The sequence below is a fragment of the Hyperolius riggenbachi genome, chromosome 2 (assembly GCF_040937935.1).
Source record: "Hyperolius riggenbachi isolate aHypRig1 chromosome 2, aHypRig1.pri, whole genome shotgun sequence".
Lineage (NCBI taxonomy): Eukaryota > Metazoa > Chordata > Amphibia > Anura > Hyperoliidae > Hyperolius > Hyperolius riggenbachi.
In genome coordinates, this window is record NC_090647.1 from 416,564,258 (window position 1) to 416,587,714 (window position 23,457).

Here is a 23,457-nt window from a genome sequence, read left to right on the forward strand (position 1 = left end):
ATGTCTAGAGGCAAGGCCGTTTCTACTGCCGTGTGGCCCGTGCCGCCGCACTGAGCGCTGCTGGGAGGGGGACGCTGTGATGGAGGGGGGAGCCGCAGCCGCGAGGAAGGGCAACCCGACCTCTCCCTCCCTCTCCCCGGGCCGCCCTCCATGCGATCCCCCCTCGGACTGCAGAGTAATGCAGCAGGGAAGCGCTATAGAAAACTACTCACCTCCCTGGTTCCAAGCGCTGCTCTCTCGCAGACAGTCTCATCTCTGCATACACGCCGATACACGCTGCTTCCTGTTTAGCCGTAAGCAGCGTGTGTGTGTATCAGCGTGTATGGAGAGATGAGACTGGCGGCGAGAGAGCGCTTCCCTGCGCATTACTCTGCAGTCCGAGGGGGGGAATCGCATGGAGGGCGGCCCGGGGAGAGGGAGGGAGAGGTCGGGCTGCCCTCCCCGCGGCTGCGGCTCTCCCCTCCATCATGGGGTGCACCTACCTAACCTATACTGGGGCAGCTACCTATCTAACCTATCCTGGGGGGCACCTACCTAATCTAACCTATACTGGGGGGGCACCTACCTATCTAACCTATACTGGGAGGCACCTACCTAACCTATACTGGGGCAGCTACCTATCTAACCTATACTTGGGGGCACCTACCTAACCTATACTGGGGCAGCTACCTATCTAACCTATCCTGGGGGGCACCTACCTATCTAACCTATACTGGGGGGCACCTACCTATCTAACCTATACTGGGGGGCAGCTACCTCTCTAACCTATACTGGGGGGCACCTACCTAACCTATATTGGGGCAGCTACCTATCTAACCTATCCTGGGGGGCACCTACCTATCTAACCTATCCTGGGGGGCACCTACCTATCTAACCTATACTGGGGGGCAGCTGCCTAACCTATATTGGGGCAGCTACCTATCTAACCTATCCTGGGGGGCAGCTACCTATCTAACCTATCCTGGGGGGCACCTACCTATCTAACCTATCCTGGGGGGCACCTACCTATCTAACCTATATTGGGGCAGCTACCTATCTAACCTATCCTGGGGGTACCTACCTATCTAACCTATACTGGGGGGCAGCTACCTATCTAACCTGGGGGGCAGCTACCTAATCTAACCTATACTGAGGGGCAGCTACCTAATCTAACCTATACAGGGGGTCACCTACCTATCTAACCTATACTGGGGGGCAGCTACCTATCTAACCTATAGTGGGAGCATTAACTTATCCAACCTGTATTGGGGGCACCTACCTACCTAGCTAGCCTATACAGGTAACAACTATACTGGCTACCTATATTGGAGGCACCTACCTAACTAACCTATACTGAGGGCATCTACCTATCTAACCTATGCTGCGGGCAACTATTCTGGCTACCTATATTAGAGGCACCCACCTAGCTAACCTGTACTGGGGGCACCTACTACCTATCTAATTTATACCGGGGATGCCTGCCTATCTAACCTATACTGGGGGCAACTATACTGGAGGCACCTACCTGGCTAACCTATACCGGAGGCAACTATACTGGCTCAGCTATGCCTGGCTACCTATTCTGGGGGAATCTATACTGAGTGCAACTAGACCTGGCTAACCTATACTGCGGGCACCCATACCTTGCTGCGGAGGGGGGGGGGGGCGCAATTTTTACACCCTCGCCCTGGGTGCATTTTAGCCTAGAAACTGCACTGTCTAGAGGTGGAAACGGGCAGCGACAGGCACTTATTAATTCTCAAACTAACATATAATGCTAACGTTCAAATCAATGTATTCACCAGAAGGAGTTTACAGTCCAATATACAGTATTTACTGCAGTAATGCAGATGCAAAAATGAAGTCAGTTCCTTGTTGAAAGCCAGCTGACCTAAGAGTTTTGGTTTTTGATGAAAAGTTACACCAACACAGAAAGAACATATAAACTTCATACACGAGTGGGAATCAAAGGCAAAAGACCAACACTGCACAGCAAGAGTGCTAACCTCTAAGCCAGTGTGCTGCTATGAAAGTGCTTTAATCTATCTCAGCAAAATGTCATAGTAATAACATAATGAAGCACAGTTATCACACAGATAATTACAAAGTGCTGGATAATAGATGGCTAAGCATCCATTTCAGTGATACTGGCAAAGGTTATGTTGACCTGTTAATTCTCTTGAACATTGACAGAGTGAAAGTTCAATTAATTATTAAGCTGTCTGACTGGCTCTGAATCAAATTTCAAGATGAATTATGTAACTTGAGTAACTCTTGAACAGTGACCAAAATGATTATGGATGTCAGAGAGTCAGCTCAGACCATACCTCGAACAGACATGCTTAAAGATAAACTCTGTAAAACAATTCTTAATTGTGCATAAAACCTGACTTGCTTTATGCTAGTTCATCCATGTAAGTGGCTGCAAGGCTACAATCCTGGCAGGTCCCTAAAGATGGCAGGCACTTCCACTGGAAGTTTCAAGTGACCCTGAAAGTGATAGATATGAAGGGTGCCATATGTATTTCCTTTAAAAATATGCAAATTGTGTGGCTATGTGCCTTGTTCTTTTTAGCTTAATTAGCATCAAAATTACAAACCAGACAACCACATGGCTAATGTAGTCAGAATTTAGTTTGCGTACCAAACTTGAATACTCATTTTGCCTCTGTAGCTTAAAATATTAGAGGCAGATGATAAGCAGGACAGCCAAACAATATGTATTTTTTAAAAGGAAACAATATAGCAGCCTCCATATTTTTCTCACCACTGAGTCACTTTATATGGCAGCTGCTCTGGTCCTTTGTGACTGCAATTTTTAGCTCCTGATGTTATCAAAGGCCACAATGATGTGGTCAAGAAAGGCAGGATGGGACATCCCCACTTATGAGACCTACATAGGAGGTGGGCTTGCCATAAATGAGAGGAGAGAGGTTGGCTCTGGCAGTAAGGGGTGTGGCTGAATTTCTGGCACAGTAAGTCCAGCTGTTTTCAGCAAGTTATTGACAATATTATATAATATTCAGCCTTAAAGAGACACTGAAGCGAAAAAAAAATGATGATATTATGATTTGTATGTGTAGTACAGCTAAGAAATAAAACATTAAGATCAGATATATCAGTCTAATTGTTTCCAGTACAGGAAGAGTTAAGAAACTCTAGTTGTTATCTCTATGCAAAAAAGCCATTAATCTCTACGACTTTCAAAGTCTGGAGAGGGTTGTTATCTGACTTTTATTATCTCAACTGTTATTGAACTATTTACCTTTTCTCTGCCAGGGGAGAGGTCATTAGTTCACAGACTGCTCTGAAAGAATCATTTTAAGGGCCTTTTTCCACTAGCCTGCGATTTGCGATTTGCTTCTGATCGCAAATCGCAAGGTACATTAAACTAATGGAAACTGCAGCAGCAATTTCCATTAGTGCGATCCGATTGCGATGCGATTTTGGTCAAAGCGCAATCGTTGACCTGCCGCGTTTTGTATGCGATTGAGCTGTACTATAATGAGTATAGTAGCTCAATCGCAATCGCATGGTGGAAATTGAAACGCGATTGCGATCGCGATCGGAATCGCGATCGCATTTCATAGTGGAAAAGAGCCCTGAATGCTGAGTGTTGTGTAATCGGCACATATTAGAGAATGATGCAATGTTAGAAAAAATACTGTATACCTGAAAATAAAAATATGAGGATATTTTCTTTGCTGCTAATCTTCTAGTAATTATTCATAGTACACAACCAATTCACTATATCATTTATTTTTTTTCGCTTCAGTGTCTCTTTAAAGGACACTTGAAGTGAGAAGGATATGGAAGCTGCCATAGTTTCCTTTTAAACATCACTAGTTGCCTGGCAGTCCTGCTAATCTTTCTGGCATTAGCTGTGTCTGAATCGTACACCTGAAAAAAGCATGCAGCAAATCCAGTCAGAAACCTCTGATCTGCATGGCTGTTCAGGGTCTATGGCTAAAGGTATTAGAGGTACAGGATCAGTAGGAAAGCCAGGCAATGTGTATTGTTTAATCATTCCTGTTGCCTGGACATGATTGTCACGTCCAGGCGGCTGCTGCTGTGCAGTTGTGTGCGTCTGCGCACTCCCAAGCGCCCATGCCACCCCTCGTTAGCCCGGAGATTAATGAATGGGAACATAGTTCCTATTCATTGATCTAAGTCCCCAGCAGAAAAACCGTCGGCTGCTTATCAGTGGCCACGGTCTTTCTGAGCAAAAAAAAAAATTCACTGTGGCCATCTTGTGGCAAAATAGTAAAACTACATCTACATGCATTTTTTTTTAATAAAATAAACCCACATTATTACATTTAAAATTAACCGAAATGAAAAAAAAATTACAATAAGATAACAAAAAACAGTTACCTAAGGATCTAAACTTTTTTAATATGCATGTGAAGAGGGTATATTACGAAAAAAATTTAAATTATAACCTTGTAAACAGTGATGGATGCAAAACTGTAAAAAATGCACCTTTATTTCCAAATAAAATATTGGCGCCATACATTGTGATAGGGACATAATTTAAATGGTGTAATAACCGGGACAAATGGGCAAATAAAATACATAGGTTGTAATTATGGTAGCATGTATTATTTTAAAGCTATATTGTCCAAAAACTGAGAAATAATGCATTTTTTAAATTTTTTTCTTAATATTCCTGTGAAAATGCATTTAGAAAAAAAATAATTCTTAACAAAATGTACCACCCAAAGAAAGCCTAATTGGTGGCGGAAAAAAACAAGATATAGATCAATTCATTGTGAGAATTAGTGATAAAGTTATTGGTGAATGAATGGGAGGTAAAAATTGCTTGGATGCATAAAGGAAAAAATACCTGCGGGCTGAAATGGTTAAAAAGAAAAATAATGAGATAAAAGGGTCAAAAGTTTATAGATTTTAGCTTGAATACTTACCATAATAATAATAGATTTAACGTGAATACTTCAATGAATGTGTCATTGAGTAGAGACAATAAAACAGTGAAAAAACTTAAAAAGTAGGGTTTAAATATAAAATAAAACTGTGAAATATCTAAAAAATGTAGGAGAAGGAGGATAGATACAATTGTATATCCTATCAGTTTATTTTCACCTCATGTTTCCTTTAAGTACTGGCAGGTGATCTCTCTGGGAAGGTTCGTTCCAGGAAGTTCTAAAGCCAGTGAAAATAATGCCGGATCTCCCAAAATGCATGGGGGTGGAGAGAATTCCACAAAACAGCCTAGGCTAAGCCTCGGTGGGAGGGCGGAGCTACATACCAATATGCAGAAATATATAGATAAAGGAAGCGTTTCTGATGCTGAAAGCAGGATATTTGACCTTAAAGTGGATCTCCTGAATATTTCACTGCATTCTAATATACTGTATGTCATTACATTTCCTTTTTGATTAATCCTTTTTAAGCCAGGGAGGGAGCAACCATTGTCCACAGTAGACAGCACAGATTTGGATTAGTTAAGAGAATAGGAAAGAATACACTTTCAGTAAATACATATGTAACTTAAAATCAACAATAGTGAGAAAGTTTGAATTAATTTGGGCTTCTTGTAATTCTGACCAGAGCACAACTTTAAAATGTATTTTGACTGAATGCTTCTCAATCACAATGCCCTGGGCCACAGACAAGCTTGCAAACAATTTTTTGTGTCTTTACGTCTTTCTTAGGGTGCATCATAGGTGATTAAAGGAAGCTGGAGTGACTGTCCTGGGTTCTTCGTCTATCATCTGTTATCAAATATCATCTACTGACAGGCCAGCAAGACACTGGCTAAGATGCAATACTTTTGACTATTCAGCAAAAAGACTTTACCGCTTATTGGACCAAATATGGACCAAATATGGTATTTTGAACTTTCAGACAATCTTCATTTTCTCTTCTCTGTAGGTCTATCCAACCAATCTTCTGTTCAGCTTCTAGATATATCTGGAAGTTTTAATGTATATTTTTGTGTATAGTTCATATAATAAAAGTAACGATCAGGGACGTTGCTAGTATCCTAAGAGTTCCGGGGCACTTTTGGGCCCTCCAGCTGGAAAATGGGGTGGCCATGCACCAGAATGTGGGAGTGGCCATGGGTAAAGCCAAATTTACATGAACTTAACAGCAGTCTAAGTAGGCCTGCCCAGAAAAATGTTAGATGAAGCCCCCTCTCCATTAATAACACACACCCCCTCCCATTCTCCCATGGGCCTCCCATTGAGACACCACAACTCCCAGCATGTCCCCATAGAAGAACCACAGCTCCCTGCATGCTCCTATAAAGGCATCACAGTGCCCTGCATGGCACCACAGCACCCAGTAGGCCCACATAGAGGTAACACAGCACCCAGCATAACCCTGATTGATGCACTACAGGTCCCAGCATGCTCACCATTGAGACACCACAGCTGACTCTTCCTGGGGGACATCCGGGCACCCAAGAATAGACCTGGGGCACGTGCCACTGATCTTTGGGGCTAGCAACACCCCTGTTAACGATGTAATCCTAGTTAGATTGCAAATATCATTTTCCTCCTTTTAGGAATAGCTAGTAGTGAGGTCTCTCCACCTCCTTTCAATCTGGAGAGTGCTGGCAGCAAAATCAATCATTTTTACTGATTGTACATACATTCTAATCCTGGCTCAAGCCAGTATGTAAAACAGTGAGTGTTTGGGTAAGGCTCCCCAATGAGTCCATGGTGCGGCTCTTTAAGTGGCTGCAGCTCTGGTGCTTTGAGTCCGCCAGGAGAAAAGTGCAATATAAATGTTCTGTGTCTTGTCCAGGTGTGGGGACAACACAATCATCAGAGACGTTTAAGAATATGATTGCCCTGTATGGGCAAGGGCCTGGTGCCGGGTGGGTGCTGCCAATAAAGAAGGACAGAAGATGAAAGCAGTTTATGGGCAGTTCTGCAAGTGAGCGAGTGAGTTCAGACAGAAGACACGCTTCATGACTGTGAAACAGAGACAAAGCAGATGGTTATAGCGTTCAGTTGGGTGCCACAATAGCACTAATGCTTATAGTGCGCACCCTGCAGGGTTCAGGGTTCCAGCAATTGCCACACCACAAATTACTTCTCCCTCCGATTTGCTACAACTCGGAGGGGGAATAGGTTTTAACGCTGTCCAGAATTTGAGTGGCATCAGGGTAGGTCGTCATTCAGCTCACTCAGGGCCCAGCTCACCCAGGGCCCAGCTCACCGGCGGCGATATAACACTTACCGGTATGCAGTAGAGAACCCACAGAGGTTATTAATAAGAACACTTGTCTCTCCAATTCATCCCAAATTCAACTTAACCAATCAAGAGCTGGAAATCTGACCTGTCATCCTTGCTTTGATATTTGTGTACACCTGTCATATAATACAGCTCACACAATCTCCTGTGACGAAGTAGTGAAATATAAGGCTGTGTTACCACTTGAGTAAAACTGACATTTTTTGACTGTTTTACCGCACCACAAAGCTGACAGCTAATGGCCAGTCACACTTGTCACACTGCGACGGATCCATTGGGGTAAGCGGACCGCACTTCTGTGCCATCTGTGATAATCCCAGAGAAGCAGATGTGTTTCCCATATAGGCTATGACTGAACACATCCACCCTGGGCTCCAGCCAGACCACATTGGACACTACACTGGCCGCTCCCACTAGCCATCGGCAGGTGAAAACAGCCTAAAGGTGGCCACACACGATACAATAAAACGGTCTGATTGTATGGCAATTTGATACATATAATCGGATCTCAAACGAAAAAAAAATGTCTGACTGGAAATTGCAATCAGATTTCCGATCCGGAATGCTGGAAATTTTTCTTCAATTTTTCTAAAAGGATTGTATGGTGTGTGTTAGATGTGTGTGTCAGTTTATTAATATACACACCTAGCAATTTGCTCAGAGCTTCCAATAATTTTTATCATAATTGGGGAAAAAATTAACATATGTGTATGGTACATTGTAACAATTCAAAAATATAGTACACAAAAGATGCTGGTTGTCCGGCACTCAGTAATGGGGGGATGAATGGGTCTGCTGCACCGTGCGGTAGTATGCAACCCCGTCCTGTTCCTTACTGCAACTTGGTTCCTTGTGTGTGGAAGCGTGCAAACAGGCTATATAAATCACCATACAAATACAGTACACACAAGACAGTCCGTGCACTGCTTCCTTAAAACACATTTATTCTTCCATTGATTGTCATCAGCAGGTGGATAGGCACATATGCAGTGACAGCTTAAGTTCATATACACATGTATTGATACGATCTGACCTGTGCCGTGGACGGGTGCGGGAGGGTGACCAGGAGGTGAGAGGACTGCGCGACAGTCGTTTCGCGCCGGTGTGGCGCTTGTTCACGTGCAGTTATCCTAGGGCCTAGTTATCCTAGGCCCTAGGATACCTGCGCAGTCCTCTCACCCCCTGGTCACCCTCCCGCACCCGTCCACGGCACAGGTCAGATCGTATCAATACATGTGTATATGAACTTAAGCTGTCACTGCATATGTGCCTATCCACCTGCTGATGACAATCAATGGAAGAATAAATGTGTTTTAAGGAAGCAGTGCACGGACTGTCTTGTGTGTACCACAATTCAAAAATATGACCAGTCAGAAAAATGTATTGCAATTCTTGAGTTGAACAGATATTTAAAAAATTGTATCGTGTGTGTGGCCACCTCAAGTAGCCTAAAGCACAACTGATATCTCTTAGTTTCTTGTGCTATGGAAGGGGCCATACATATTCCTGTGAACAGCAGTCTCCTCAGCCTCGTCATAGGGCACTGCATTTAGTCTGTACTGACACAGCAATGTTTCTCTCAGTCTTGAGTGACACAGTAGTGGTCAATCAGAATTCAGTGACATAGCAATGTCATCCTAAAAATTGATAATGCAATACAGGCAGTCCACAGATTACAAGAGAGATAAGGACTGTAGGTTTGTTCTTAATTTGTCTGAATGCCCTGTACCCGTTTTGTGGCTCCTCTATGTCTGCCGACCTGTTAAGCCCCATTTGTAAGTAGTCATATTTAACTCAGACCTTTGTAGATCGGGCACCAGAAAGTTCCAAAACAAATGAAAAGTGTGACAGCAGTAGTGCATTTTGGATCAGAAGACCTTTTGTCAAGCCCTTTATACAGTAATAAGAGAAAATACAGTATGTTGAAACAGATGAAAAAAGTAAAAAGAGAAGACAGTGAATGACCTATAGGGCTGCTGGACATGAAAGAGATTTGCTGCATATGGAAAAGGGGGCTGAAAATCAAAAAGTTGAAGAGGTTGTAAATGAGGGACAACACTTGAAAGCGGAGAGCTGCTGCCCAAGGAAGCTATACATGATGGCAAGGGTCTGCTGTACATGGACGTTACCCATGCAAAAGGGGGCTGCACATGGAAGAGGAGCCACAAGAAAGTTGGCATAGAGATGGTAAAAGCATAAATCCAGCCTTGATGACACAGCAGTGGCCACATATAATAACTCAGCAATTGGTAAGTCTCCCATGGCAAGGCAGAGGCCATTCAAAGAACTTTGTAAGTACCAGTAGGCCATTGCTCAGATGAGGAAAGCATTGTTTAAAATGTTCATCAAAATGAACTGGAAGGCAATCTTATGCATTTATATAACAGTGACACAAATGCAAAAAAACTAAAACTGAAGACTAAATTACATTTCTTTATAAATGAAGGAACGGTTGCAGAGGTGGAAACAGACATTTCATATTTCCTCTATCCTTGAGCAGCTTTTTTTTCTGAACTATATCTGTCTATCAAAAGGTCATTTAAAATTGTGTAACAATTGGCATTTAACAGTAATAAGCAGCATTCATTCAGACAGGTCACGTGCAGGATGTCTGGTTCAGGTCTGCTGAACCTTAGTACAGTTGATAAGAATACAGTTTGCTTTTGGCACATAAGTAAATGTTACATAACGTAATACACAAACTCAGAGACCTCTTCCCTTTATTTCATAATTGATCACTCATTACAGCTGTTTAAAATCCATTTAAAAGTCGAATCATAAAATCAAATATCTAGAAGAGAATATATATAGATAGATAGATAGATAGATAGATAGATATACACCCCATCAACAATATAATTAATCTTTATATTCCCATTAGCATTTTTAGGAAGGGATCACCTATATTAATACATATATTATATACATACAGTAGATATAGTGATTGATAGCTCACAGGGTGATCATTGCTTATTATAACTTTGCTAATCTCAGCATAGCTACTAGGGTACAACATCATCCTTCTGATCTCCCATAACCCATCATTAATGTGGGATTATACTATCAAAACTGAAATTTCAGTAACTAGCCTTAGCTACATAAAATAACTTTTGAAAGCATTCCTTGTTATAAAAATGTTTATTTTCACTGCAGAGAGCAGTACAGGCTTGCTAAATCCCCCACTTTCCTGTTCCTCCAAAGCTGAAGACTATAGTGAAGCCAAGCATTGGTTGGCTCTAGCAGCGGGGGATCGCTGCGGAGGAGAAATAGCTGAGCACTGAGTTTCTTTGGCCACCAGGGATCAGCTAGAGCAGGCGATAACCTTTATGTTAGAGTGGCAGTCATCCAGCTACACTACAGCTGAGCCCCAATGCATGGTACTAGTTTGTGTTAGGTGTAGGTAGATGGGGAGCTTAAAGGGAACCTGAGGTGAGAGGGATATGGAGGCTGCTATATTTATTTCCATGTAACCAATGCCAGTTGCTTGGCAGCCCTGTTGATCTTCTGGCATAAGTAGTGTTGGAGTCAAAACCTTGGAACAAGCACATGGCTAATCCAGTAAAACCTTGGTACCTGACCTGCTGCATGCTAGTTCAGGGTCTATGGAAAAAAAGTATTAGAGACACAAGATAATTCGGACTGCCAGGCAACTGGTACTGTTTAAAGGGAAATAAATATGGCAGCCTCCATATCCCGGTCACCTTGAGTTTGCTTAAATGTTAGGAATAGACAGGGGAGGGACTGGAGAGGAGGAACATCTTGCCCCCATTTTCCAGGCACAACTTTTAAAGGACCACTACCGCCAAAGATTTCATTTTTTTTTTACATCCACACAGTAGTTACACCAACCATACAGAAGATTCACTGTGACATTTATTTCAATATCTAATATGGCCCTTTAACCACTTCAGTCCTCAGTCGTTTTCACTTTATGCATCCCATTCATTAGCCTATAAACTTTATCACTACTTATCACAATGAACAGATCTATATCTTGTTTTTTCCGCCACCTATTAGGCTTTCTTTGGGTGGTACATTTTGCTAAGAGCTACCTTACTGTAAATGCATTTTAACGGTAAGAATAAGAAAAAAACAGAAAAAATTCATTATTTCTCAGTTTATGGCCATTATAGTTTTAAAATAATACATGCCCCCATAATTAAAACCCACGTATTGTATTTGCCATTTGTCCCGGTTATTATACCGTTTAAATTATGTCCCTATCACAATGTATGGCAACAATATTTTATTTGGAAATAAAAGTGCATTTTTTCCGTTTTGCATCCATCACTATTTATTATTATTATTATTATTTATTTATACAAGCTTATAATTAAAAAAAAAAAATAGAAATATTTAATCTTTAAATAGTTTACACCCATAGGTAATTATTTATGTGTTTTTGTTTTTTTTTTATTGTCATTTTTTTAAAATTATTAAACATTTTATTTTGGTATTTTTGGGAGGAAGGGGTTGTAAATAGTAATTTTTGTAATGTAAATATATGTTTATTTTTTTAATGTAGATGTAGTTTTACTTTTTGGCCACAAGAAGGCAACCTTAGGTTTGTTTACATGACATCACTCTAAGCGTAATGTACGCTTAGAAAGACGTAGGGGGGACGTAGGTGGCAGAAAAAGCTAGGCTTCCAAGAGAAGCTGACGCTTTTTCTGCGGGGGAGAGGAATCATTGATTGGGCACCATGATTCACTGATTCCCTGGCTAACGAACTGCGGGCCGGGAGCGTGCGTACACACGCGCGATCAGCCGCGGGAGCGCACATGGCCTACTGGACGTAGCGTCTACATCCAGGAGGCGAAAGTAGTGAATTATCTACATGTCACTGTGCCCTCTATGCGTCAGTCCCTGCACTAGCGCTGACGGACTTCTGTAACTGTAATCTCATCATATGAATCATATCTCACGCTCTCCTCAAAGCTGCTCTGCTCTTTGTTGAATCATATGATTCATATGAATCATAGCTCGCCGCTCTCCTCAGAGATGCTCTGCGCTTGTGAGTCTTTGCAAGCAGGCAGAGCAGCGGTGATTGGATGGATGGGGAAAGTGGCCCCAGCGTTATTGGGCAGCGCAAAGCAGTGCTGCCGAGAGCTGCCTCCCTGGTTAGCTGGCGTGTAGAGAATGCGCGGTTGGAAGAACAGCCGGTTACAGCGTGAGTTTACCATTATACCATTTGTCATTTACAGCTTGCCACGGGTTTTCCTATGATGGGATTACAGTTACAGAAGTCAGTCAGCGCTAGTGCAGGGACTGACGCATAGAGGGTACAGTGGCACGTGGATAATTAAAGGGCCATATTAGATATTGAAATAAAATGTCACAGTGAATCTTCTGTATGCTTGGTGTAACTACTGTGGGGGTGCTAAAAAATGAAATCTTTCGCGGTAGTGGTCCTTTAAAGGGAAGGTTCAGGGACGCTGTGAAAAAAACAAAAATCCAAATCCACTTATCTGGGGCTTCCTCCAGCCCGTGGCAGGCAGGAGGTGCCCTCGTCGCAGCTCCGCAGGCTCCCGGTCTCCTCCGGTGGCGCGCCCGACCTGGCCAGGCCGGCTGCCAGGTCGGGCTCTTCTGCGCTCCAATGTGCGGCTCACTGGTGCGCGCTGACGTCATCGGACGTCCTCCGGGCTGTACTGTGCAGGCTCAGAACAGCCAGCCTGGCCAGGTCAGGCGCGCCACCGGAGGAGACCGGGAGCCTGCGGAGCCGCGACGAGGGCACCTCCTGCCTGCCACGGGCTGGAGGAAGCCCCAGGTAAGTGGATTTGGATTTTTATTTTTTTCACAGCATCCCTGAACCTTCCCTTTAAGGAGAAAATTGCAATAATGTACTTAAATAAAACTAACACCTTTTAGAAGGGCATATAATAATAAATACCTTGGGGGTGTCTAGTTTTAGAACCACTCCAGCTTCTCTTCAAGTCTTGTGTGATGTTCCAGAGTCACTGAGCTCTCAGTGGTAAAGCAGTAATCATTTGTAAGTTACTGGTAAGCAGATAGCTGTTTAAAACTGCCTTGCAGAACATTTTCTACTCCTGTGAGTAGTGCAGAGCTCCCCTGGCAATAGAACCGGTAAAATTACCAGGCTTTAGTGCATCAGGCAGGCACTATGTGCTTTTATTTTCTGAGAATCCTTTTCTGCAGCTACAGTGGGTTGCAAAAGTATTCGGCCCCCTTGACAATTTCCACATTTTGTCATATTACTGCCACAAACATGAATCAATTTTATTGGAATTCCACATGAAAGACCAACACAAAGTGGTGTACACGTGAAAAGTGGAACAAGTCCAAAGAACACACAAGACAGGTCCAAGACAGGTCAGGGATAAAGTTATTGAGAAATTTAAAGCAGGCTTGTGCTACATACACACTTGCGATAACGATCGTTCGCTAGGAACGATAAAAGACGAACGATACGGCAACGATGGGATGCAGCGATCATCATACACATTTTAACGATCGTTCTCGCAGAAAAGAACAATCATAAGGAAATGTTGCATACATATTTCTATAAAATTAAACACACTAACATGGAGTTACAATAGATACAAATATATGATTGTTAACTTGAAAACAAAGTTTAATTGAAATGAGCAATGTAACAATCTTTACCTCTGCGCTACAAAGGAAGTACTGAAGCTGGGCAGAATTCCACGCAGGCGCATTAGCCCTTTTAACGATCGTTCTCGGCCGATGTCTGTACACACTATAGTTTTGTAACGATTGTCGGTAGATACGATCCGTCAAGTCGGATATTTCCATCTTCCCGATGTCTTTCATGTTAATGATCGTTGGGTAAAGTTTTTTTCCCGATTGTCGGCGGTACGATTGTTAATTAGCTGTTTCAAACGACCATAGACGCCAGTGTGTACGCAGTATTAGGCTACAAAAAGATTTCCAAAGCCTTGAACATCCCACGGAGCACTGTTCAAGCGATCATTCAGAAATGGAAGGAGTATGGCACAACTGTAAACCTACCAAGTCAAGGCCGTCCACCTAAACTCACAGGCCGAACAAGGAGAGCGCAGATCAGAAATGCAGTCAAGAGGCCCATGGTGACTCTGGACGAGCTGCAGAGATCTACAGCTCAGGTGGGAGACTCTGTCCATAGGACAACTATTAGTCATGCACTGCACAAAGTTGGCCTTTATGGAAGAGTGGCAAGAAGAAATGCATTGTTAACAGAAAGCATAAGAAGTCCCGTTCGCAGTTTGCCACAAGACATGTGGGGGACACAGCAACCATGTGGAAGAAAGTTCTCTGGTCAGATAAGACCACAATGGAACTTTTTGGCCAAAATGCAAAATGCTATGTGTGGCGGAAAACTAACACTGCACATCACTCTGAACACACCATCCCCACTGTCAAATATGGTGGTGGCAGCATCATGCCCGGGGGGGGGTGCATCTCTTCAGCAGGGACAGGGAAGCTGGTCAGAGTTGACGGGAAGATGGATGGAGCCAAATACAGGGCAAACTTGGAAGAAAACCTCTTGGAGACGGCAAAAGACTTGAGACTGGGGCGGAGGTTCACCTTCCAGCAGGACAATGACCCTAAACATAAAGCCAGGGCAACAATAGAATGGTTTAAAACAAAACATATCTATGTGTTAGAATTGCCCAGTCAAAGTCCAGATCTAAATCCAATCGAGAATTTGTGGCAAGATCTGAATACTGCTGTTCACAAACGCTGTCCATCTAATCTGACTGAGCTGGAGTTGTTTTGCAAAGAAGAATGGGCAAGGATTTCAGTCTCTAGATGTGCAAAGCTGGTAGAGACATACCCTAAAAGACTGGCAGCTGTAATTGCAACAAACGGTGGTTCTACAAAGTATTGACTCAAGGGGCCGAATAATTACGCACACCCCACTTTGCAGTTATTTATTTGTAAAAAATGTTTGGAATGATGTATGATTTTCGATCCACTTCTCACATGTACACCACTTTGTATTGGTCTTTCACGTGGAATTCTAATAAAATTGATGCATGTTTGTGGCAGTAAATGTGGAAAACTTCAAGGGGGCCAAATACTTTTTCAACCCACTGTATATATGTCAGGAGCTGCTTTGCACCAAGGGCCTGTACACACTGGCTGAGTTGCTCTGGAATTTTAAAATCGCATGCGAGGGGCTGTACATAGTGGTGCAATGTGAATGTCGAAAGTTGCAATCGCAGTGCCTGCGCTTTTTAAAGAAAACTTCGACCAAGAATTGAACTTTATCCCAATCAGTAGCTGATACCCCCTTTTACATGAGAAATCTATTCTTTTTCACAAACAGACCATCAGGGGGCGCTGTATGACTGATATTGTGGTGAAACCTCTCCCACAAGAAACTCTGAGGACTGTGGTACTTCTGGCAGTTTCCTGTCTGTGAACCTTGTTTCATTGTGGGAAATAGCTGTATAAAGCTGTTTCTAACTGCCAAAAAAGCATGCAGTAGCTACATCACCTTCCAATAGTAAAAATGTCACCATGTAATAAATGTCAGAATGTAAATCAGGGATTAAAAAGATTTTACAATGGGCAAACACTGACAAAATCATTTATACATAATTATTTTAAAGGTGAAGCACTTTTTTTTACTACATTATTTTCACTGGAGTTCCTCTTTAACCTCCTTGGCGGTCTGATTCTTTCCAGATTTTAGGGTCTAAAAGCGGTGCAATTTTTTTTCACTCTTTCAGACCCTAAAACCTGAAAAAAATCATTCTGGCAGGGAGATCTGCAGCAAAATTAAAAAAAAAAATTACCTTCCTGGTCTCCTGGGCTGCAGTTTTCTCTTTGCCCACAAGATGGCGCTAATATACATATAAACGAACTTCTCTATATTTCTCTAATATAGAGAAGTTCGTTTTCAATGTTAGCCACGCCCCCCGATGACATCACGCTGCCACCACCGCTCTGCTGCCACCACCACGGCTGCGCTGCTCCAACTGGCTGCCGGGTCCCCAGAAGAATAGCGGGGACATGGGGGATCCCGGCGGCCAGGGAAAGACCCCACACTGCCGGGGAGAGAGGCTGGAGTCCCGCTGCGCAGCGAGATCGCGCGCGGGACTCCACAACTGCAGGTAAAGCTCTGCAATGCCTACCCCGACCTGAGTTTGGGATCACTGATAGCAGCTGCTTTTTTCTACCCCGAGCTCAGGTCGGGAAAACCGGCAAGGAGGTTACCCCATTCAGGTTCCGTGGTTTTCACGTGAGAAATGTTCACCTCCCATTCATTAGCCTATAACTTTATCACTACTTATCACAATGAACTGATATATATCATTGTTTTTTCCGCCACCAATTAGGCTTTCTTTGGGGGGTACATTTTGCTAAGAGCCACTTTACTGTAAACGCATTTTAACAGGAAGAATAGGAAAAAAATGGAAAAATTCATTATTTCTCAGTTTTCAGCCATTATAGTTTTAAAATAATACATGCCTCCATAATTAAAACTCACGTATTGTATTTGCCCATATGTCCCGGTTATTACACCGTTAAAATTATGTCCCTATCACAATGTATGGCGACAATATTTTATTTGGAAATAAAGGTGCATTTTTTCCATTCTTCCAATCACTATTAACAAGTTTAAAATAAAAAAAAATATAGAAATATTTTTTATCTTTACATTGATATTTAAAAAGTTTAGACCCTTAGGTAAATATTTACATTTTTTTTATAGTAAACATTTTATTTGGGTAGTTTTGGGAGGGTGGGGGGGTAAACAATAGATTTATAATGTAAATGTATGTTCATTTTAATTTATTTTTATTTTCAGTTGTAGTATTACTTTTTGGCCACAAGATGGCGGCCATGAGTTTGTTTACATGACGTCACTCTAAGCGCAACACACGCTTAGAGTGGCGCATCGGGGAGGGAACGGCCAGAAAAGGCGCAACTTCCGAGAGAAGCTGTCGCTTTTTCAGCGGGGGAGAGGAATCAGTGATCGGGCACCATAGCCCGATACATTGATTCCCTGGCTACCGAATCCGCGGCCGGGAGTGCGCGTGCACGATCGGCCGCGGGAGCGCGCATGGTTTCTGGACGTAGTTTCTACGTCCAGGAACCAAAATAGGTTAAAGAGAAACTCCAACCTAGAATTGAACTTTATCCCAATCAGTAGCTGATACACCCTTTTACATGAGAAATATGATGCTTTTCACAAACATACCATCAGGGGGCGCTGTATGACTGATTTTGTGCTGAAACCCCTCCCACCAGAAGCTCTGAGTACCTCGGTACTCTGGGCAAACTGCCACAATGTAACAATGTTCACAGACAGGAATTAGCTGTTTACAGCTGTCTCTAACAGCCAAAACAGCTAGGAGCAGCTACATAACCTGCCCACAGTAAAAATGTCACCATGTAATAAATGTCAGAATGTAAATCGGGGAGAGGAAAGATTTTACAATGAGCAAACACTGACTAAATCATTTATGCATAATTATTGTAAAAATGAAGCACTTTTTTTACTACATTATTTTCACTGGAGTTCCTCTTTAAGCAGTTGCGTTTGTGAAGCACAAGAGATTTTCATTGCCTTTTTTTAGGTGAACAATCAGGAAAATAGGAAAAAAGATAGCCTCCGCAAATATGCATAAAAATCACAAGTAGCATTTTGATAAAACAAAAAAACGCAATTGCATTGTATTGCGTTTGCAATTGCTTATTTTCAGTGTGTACAGGCCCTAGGGACCGTAGTTTGCCCACCCCTGGTCGTCTATGAGATGCAAATAATTCCAAGGTAATGCAGAAATAATTGAAATTTTAGGTCAGTTGAATCCTATTTTGGTTTGATTGATTGGTTTATTTTGAATAAATTAGACCAACAATGAATACATTTTTTAAATGCACACATTTGCATTTAAAAAATGGCATAATCCTGCATCAACTCAATCTCATTGACCACCTCTAAATATAAAAGGTGTACCAGAGATATTCTGTAAGTTGTATAATGTGTTTTTGTGCAATCACTCTACCTTTATGGTCATGTGGCTACAAGAGAATAGATGAGAAATAGTGAGTGAGAGTAGGCAGCTGGCATTCACTGAGGATGTATGAAGTGGTAAAGCAAACAGTTTCCTTTCCTGCTTTTCAAAAACTACATTTTTTTAATACAAAACTTCCTTATGCATCACCAATGTAAAATAAATGGACATCTCTTAACTATGTAATGCATAAAATATTTGTATGTTATTTCCAGCATTATATAGTTAATGGACATTACATTTTGAGCAGTAAAACTCACATAAAATAACCTGCATAAATGCATCTGTTACAGTTGTAGAGAAGAGATCTGAGAAATGAGCGAAGAAAGGAAAAAAAAAAAAAAAACACAAAAAAACTGTAAATAGGCTTTAATAATGCTCTTACCTGTGCCAGGGAATTGTATTTTCGGAACAGCCAAATCAATATAAGCATACAGGTGCTGCAAAAATACAAAATCCACAGTGTCTACAATTTCTGCATGTTGCATCAGTGCCAAGTACAAGGCGAAAATACAAAATAAAATGTAATAATGCAACAGGAAGTTTACAACACACAAATCAAGCCAGAAGTGAAAATAAACTTATGAGATGATACATTGTATGTGTTTTGCTAAAGTTAAAAAGAACATAAAACGGAGTCTCATATTAATATTTTCAGTTTAACTACATGAGGACCTCTGTGATAACCCCCTAAAGACCAGGCCATTTTTTACAAAAAGGGCCACTGCAGCTTTAAGGCCTCGCTGCAGGGCCGCACAACACAGCACACAAGTGTTCCCCCAGAGCTCTCCGTTGGTGGGGTCTGATCGCACCCCCAATGTTTGTTTGGGTTTTTTTTGTATAAATATTTGTTTTATTTTTAAATAAAGTTGTGTATTTTTTTTATTTTTCCAGTGGCCCCTTGCTCCTCCAGCTAGCCTCAATTCAATTCAATTTAATTCAATTCACTTTATTGTCATTGTGTAACACAACGAAATTACTTTTCATGACAACCCCACGGTGCATATAGGGAACATAGTGATAGTGACAAGGAAGAGAAGAAATTATACACATATGCCAGGTATTACAGATATTAAGGCTATCACTGTGATCGGCTGTCATAGGCTTCAGCCTATGACAGCGGATCACCCCTGAGCCAATGGAGGGGACAGCCGTGTCACACGGTTGTCCCAAGTACAGCACTGCCTTAGATCGCAGCGCTGTACAGGTTTATTAGACGGCGGTTTTGCCGTCTAACAGTCTCCCAGCGGCCACTGGGAGACTGATAACCAGGAGTTAGCTCACCTGGTAACGACATTTTAAGTAACACTCCAGGACAGGTACACATTGAGACTTGGCTCCTCCCAGGAACAGGAAATATCCTTCAGCCTCTCTATAAATTAAAGATGGACCCAGGGTCAGGCAGTATAATATCAAGTAACAGGAACAATATACTAAACCTAACCTCCTAATATTACATTTTCAAACATATAACATAACATGTATATCATGCAATATTTGATATATATATGGGGGTGGGTACCCCCACCTGTCCTGGAGTGTTACTTAAAATGTCGTTACCAGGTGAGCTAACTCCTGTTTTTTCCAATAACACTCCAGGACAGGTACACATTGAGATGATAAGCAAGAAATCAATCACCAACCTCAGGGTGGGCTAACTGCCCTTAGGACAGTTCTTCCGAAGTCCTGATCGGTCTCCGTTAGCCGATCCAGTCGATAGTGCCTCATGAAGGTTCCCAGGTTCTTCCAGGTTGCCGCCTTGCAGATGTTCAATGGTGATGTACCTGCCCTGTAAGCCCACGTAGTTGCGGCTGCCCTGGTGGAATGGGCCCTCAAGTTCACTGGAGGCTCTTTACCCATGATCTTATATGACTCTATGATGCAATCTTTGATCCACTTGGCTATGGTTTTTGTGGATGCTTTTAATCCTTTGGATTTACCTGCATAATTGACGAATAATGATTCCGACTTCCTGAATTCCTTGACTTTTTCCAGGTAGATTAATAAATTCTCCCGCACATCCAATCTATGTTGTTTAGTCTCCTTTTCTGTTTTTGGATCCATACAGAAGGAAGGTAAAATTATCTCCTATGTTCTATGGAACATGTCTCCTACTTTTGGTAGGAATTCAGGGCTTGTTCGGAGTACAACACGATCATTAAAAAATGAACAGTACGGTTCTTTGTGTGACAGAGCTTGGAGCTCACTTATGCGTCTAGCAGACGTGATCGCTACTAAAAACACAGTTTTTAGAGTACACATTCCAAGAGAATCTTCCTCAAATTCGCTAGATGTCAATGCCTGCAGGACCAATGACAGATCCCATTTAGGAAATTGTCTTACTGTTATTGGTCTATTTCTTTCAATTGATTTTACAAATCTAATAAGTGGATCTAGTGCTAATTTTTTGTCTAAATAAACTGATAGTGCGGATATATGGACCTTAATAGTGCTTAAGGCCAATCCTTTTTCCACTCCCTCCTGCAGAAATTCTAAAATTGTTGCCATTTCTGTCGATTGGAAGTTTGATTTTTCTAACCATAAAATAAAAGTTTTCCAGTATTTCTGGTAAATAAGGCGAGTATTTTCTTTCCTACTCTTTAGTAAAGTATTTACTACTCTGGTTGACAGTCCTTTACTCAAGGACTGCCCTTTCAGAAACCACGCTGTAAGTTTCCATCTTTCCAGGTTTAATACAGCTTGGCCCTGCACCAGTATCATATCCTCTGATACCGGTATTTCCCATGGTTGTGTAGCAAGCATTGACAGGAGAAGTGGATACCACGATCTCCTGGGCCAGTTTGGGGCAATCAATATCATTTGACACTGTGATCTCAACAATTTTTGGAGCACTATGGGAATCAGATTCAGTGGAGGGAAAGCATACAGTATGCTTTGATCCCAATTCTGAGCCAGGGCGTCTATTGCCATTGGTTTGTCCATCACATTTAGGGAATAGAACTGCTTGCATTTCCGGTTCGACCTGTTTGCAAAGAGGTCTATTTGTGGTTGTCCCTACTTGCTCACTATAAATTCGAACAACTTCTGGTTGAGTGACCATTCTGTGTTCGTAGTCTGTACCCTGCTCAGCTGATCTGCTAGAACATTCAATTCCCCTTTTAGATGTACTGCTGTTAATGAGAGGAAAGTGTGTTCTGCTATTTCTAGTATCTCCAGCGTGAGGAACAATAACCTCTTGGACCTGGTTCCTCCCTGGCGATTTAGGTATGAAACTACTGTTGAGTTGTCTGATTGAACTTGTACATGACATGACTCTAGAAGATGCATCGTGCTCATTATTGCCATTTTCACGGCCATCAACTCTCTGAAATTTGATGACTGCTCTGCCATTGAGTGATTCCATAGTCCCTGTACTTGAACCTTGTTCACATGGGCTCCCCAGCCTGATTGGCTTGCGTCTGTCGTCAAGATCTTTTGTATCGGTATGGACCACAGTCTGCCCTGTGTGAGATGTTGCGATATCTGCCACCACCTTAGACTGTCTTTTATGTGTGGCTCCACTGTCACTGTATTGTCTAGAGTGTTTTGTTGTTTGTTCCAATTGGATAACATCCATGATTGTAGAACTCTTGTGTGCATCAGCGCCCACTGGATCGCTGGTGCCACCGAGGATAGAAGACCTAGCAGTTGCATAATCTGTCTGATCTTTATTGTCTGATAGGTATTGAATTTTTCCACTTTGGACATTATCTTCTGTACTTTCTCCTGTGGGAGAAGAATCCTCTGTTCTACTGAGTCTATAATGAATCCTAGGAACAGAATGTTCTGTGTTGCCGTGAGTTGTGACTTGTCCTTGCTCACAATCCAGCCTGCCTGCTGCAGCTGTTTCAGTACAGTCTGTTTGTGTTCCTCTAGATCTACTAACGTTCTTGCCACTATTAACAGGTCGTCTAGATAAGGAATGACGATAATACCCTGTCTGTGTATGGCCCCTATCAGCTCTCCCATGACTTTGGTAAAAATTCTTGGGGCTGATGTTATGCCAAATGGGAGGCAGCGGAACTGCAGATGCTGAATCCTTCCCTCCATCTCCACTGCGAACCTTAGGAATTTTTGCGATTCCAGTTCTATTGGTATATGCCAATATGCGTCCTGTAGATCTACGCTTGCCATGAAGCCATGTGGTATCAGTAGGTTCTTTAATAAGTAAATTGATTCCATTCGGAACCTTTGTATTTTATGCATGGATTTATGGGTTTTAGGTTCAGAATTATTCTGTACTTTCCGGAAGGCTTCTGAACCAGAAAGATCTTTGAGTAGAAGCCTTCGCCTCTTTGTGTCACTGGCACTACTGATACCACATGTCTGTCCAGCATATCTGTAATAATTTCTTTTAATGCTGTCTGATGTTGAGGCAAGCTTAGCGGCTTGGTCACTACAAACTTTCTTGGCGGTTTTGTTTGAAAGGCAATATGATAACCTCTTTTTATAAGATTTAAATCTACTGAATACATTTCTAAGATTTCAGCAACTCGAAACCCTTTGCTCTGCATCCACTTATATCCTCTCTACAAGATTGTCAATCTCCACAGCCAGCATAGGTAAAATGCCGGCCTGTACATCAGACCAATTGAAAACAGGTCCGCAGACCAATCCGAAAAAGGCTCAAAGACCCACTCGAAACAGGTCGAAGTCATAATCAAAACACAGACATAGTCGTAATCAAAACACAGACATAGTCGCAACCAAAAGAGACAGTCGCAACCAAAACAGACAGTCGCAATCAAAACAGACAGTCGCAATCAAAACAGACAGTCGCAATCAAAACAGACAGTCGCAATCAAGAGACTCAAAGTCATAATCGAAAGAGACTCGAAGTCATAATCGAAACAGATTCGAAGTCATAATCGAAAGAGACTCGAAGTCATAATCGAAACAGATTCGAAGTCATAATCGAAACAGACTTGAAGTCAAAAACGAAACAAATTCGAAGTCATAATCGAAAGAGACTCGAAGTCATAATCGAAAGAGACTCGAAGTCATAATCGAAAGAGACTCAAAGTCATAATCGAAAGACTCGAAGTCATAATCCAAAGATTTGAAGTCATAATCGAAAGACTCGAAGTCATAATCGAAAGACTCAAAGTCATAATCGAAACAGATTCGAAGTCAAAAACGAAACAAATTCGAAGTAAAAAAACGAAACAAATTCGAAGTCGTAATCAAAAGAGACTCAAAGTCATAATCGAAACAGACTCGAAGTCAAAAACGAAACAAATTCGAAGTCATGATCGAAAGAGAC

At 42.1% G+C, this 23,457-nt stretch overlaps 1 protein-coding gene and 1 long non-coding RNA gene across 10 annotated transcripts in view; one reads left to right on the plus strand and one right to left on the minus strand.

The window, feature by feature from the left end:
• LOC137546880 (cyclic AMP receptor-like protein A) overlaps nucleotides 1-23,457 on the minus strand; it is an 836,868-nt gene that overhangs the window by 750,652 nt on the left and 62,759 nt on the right. For all 7 annotated transcript variants that reach the window (XM_068269866.1, XM_068269867.1, XM_068269868.1 and 4 more), the window contains one exon: nucleotides 18,580-18,634. In XM_068269866.1, coding sequence (XP_068125967.1) covers nucleotides 18,580-18,634 — 55 coding nt within the window. Of the gene's footprint in view, nucleotides 1-18,579; nucleotides 18,635-23,457 lie in introns of those variants that run through there.
• The window catches only part of LOC137546881 (uncharacterized), a 43,863-nt gene that overhangs the window by 7,326 nt on the left and 13,080 nt on the right, over nucleotides 1-23,457 (plus strand). For 2 of the 3 annotated variants that reach the window (XR_011026391.1, XR_011026393.1), the window contains exon 3: nucleotides 5,655-6,042. This is a non-coding gene — a long non-coding RNA (uncharacterized lncRNA). Of the gene's footprint in view, nucleotides 1-5,654; nucleotides 6,043-23,457 lie in introns of those variants that run through there. The other variant, XR_011026392.1, reaches the window with a different exon arrangement.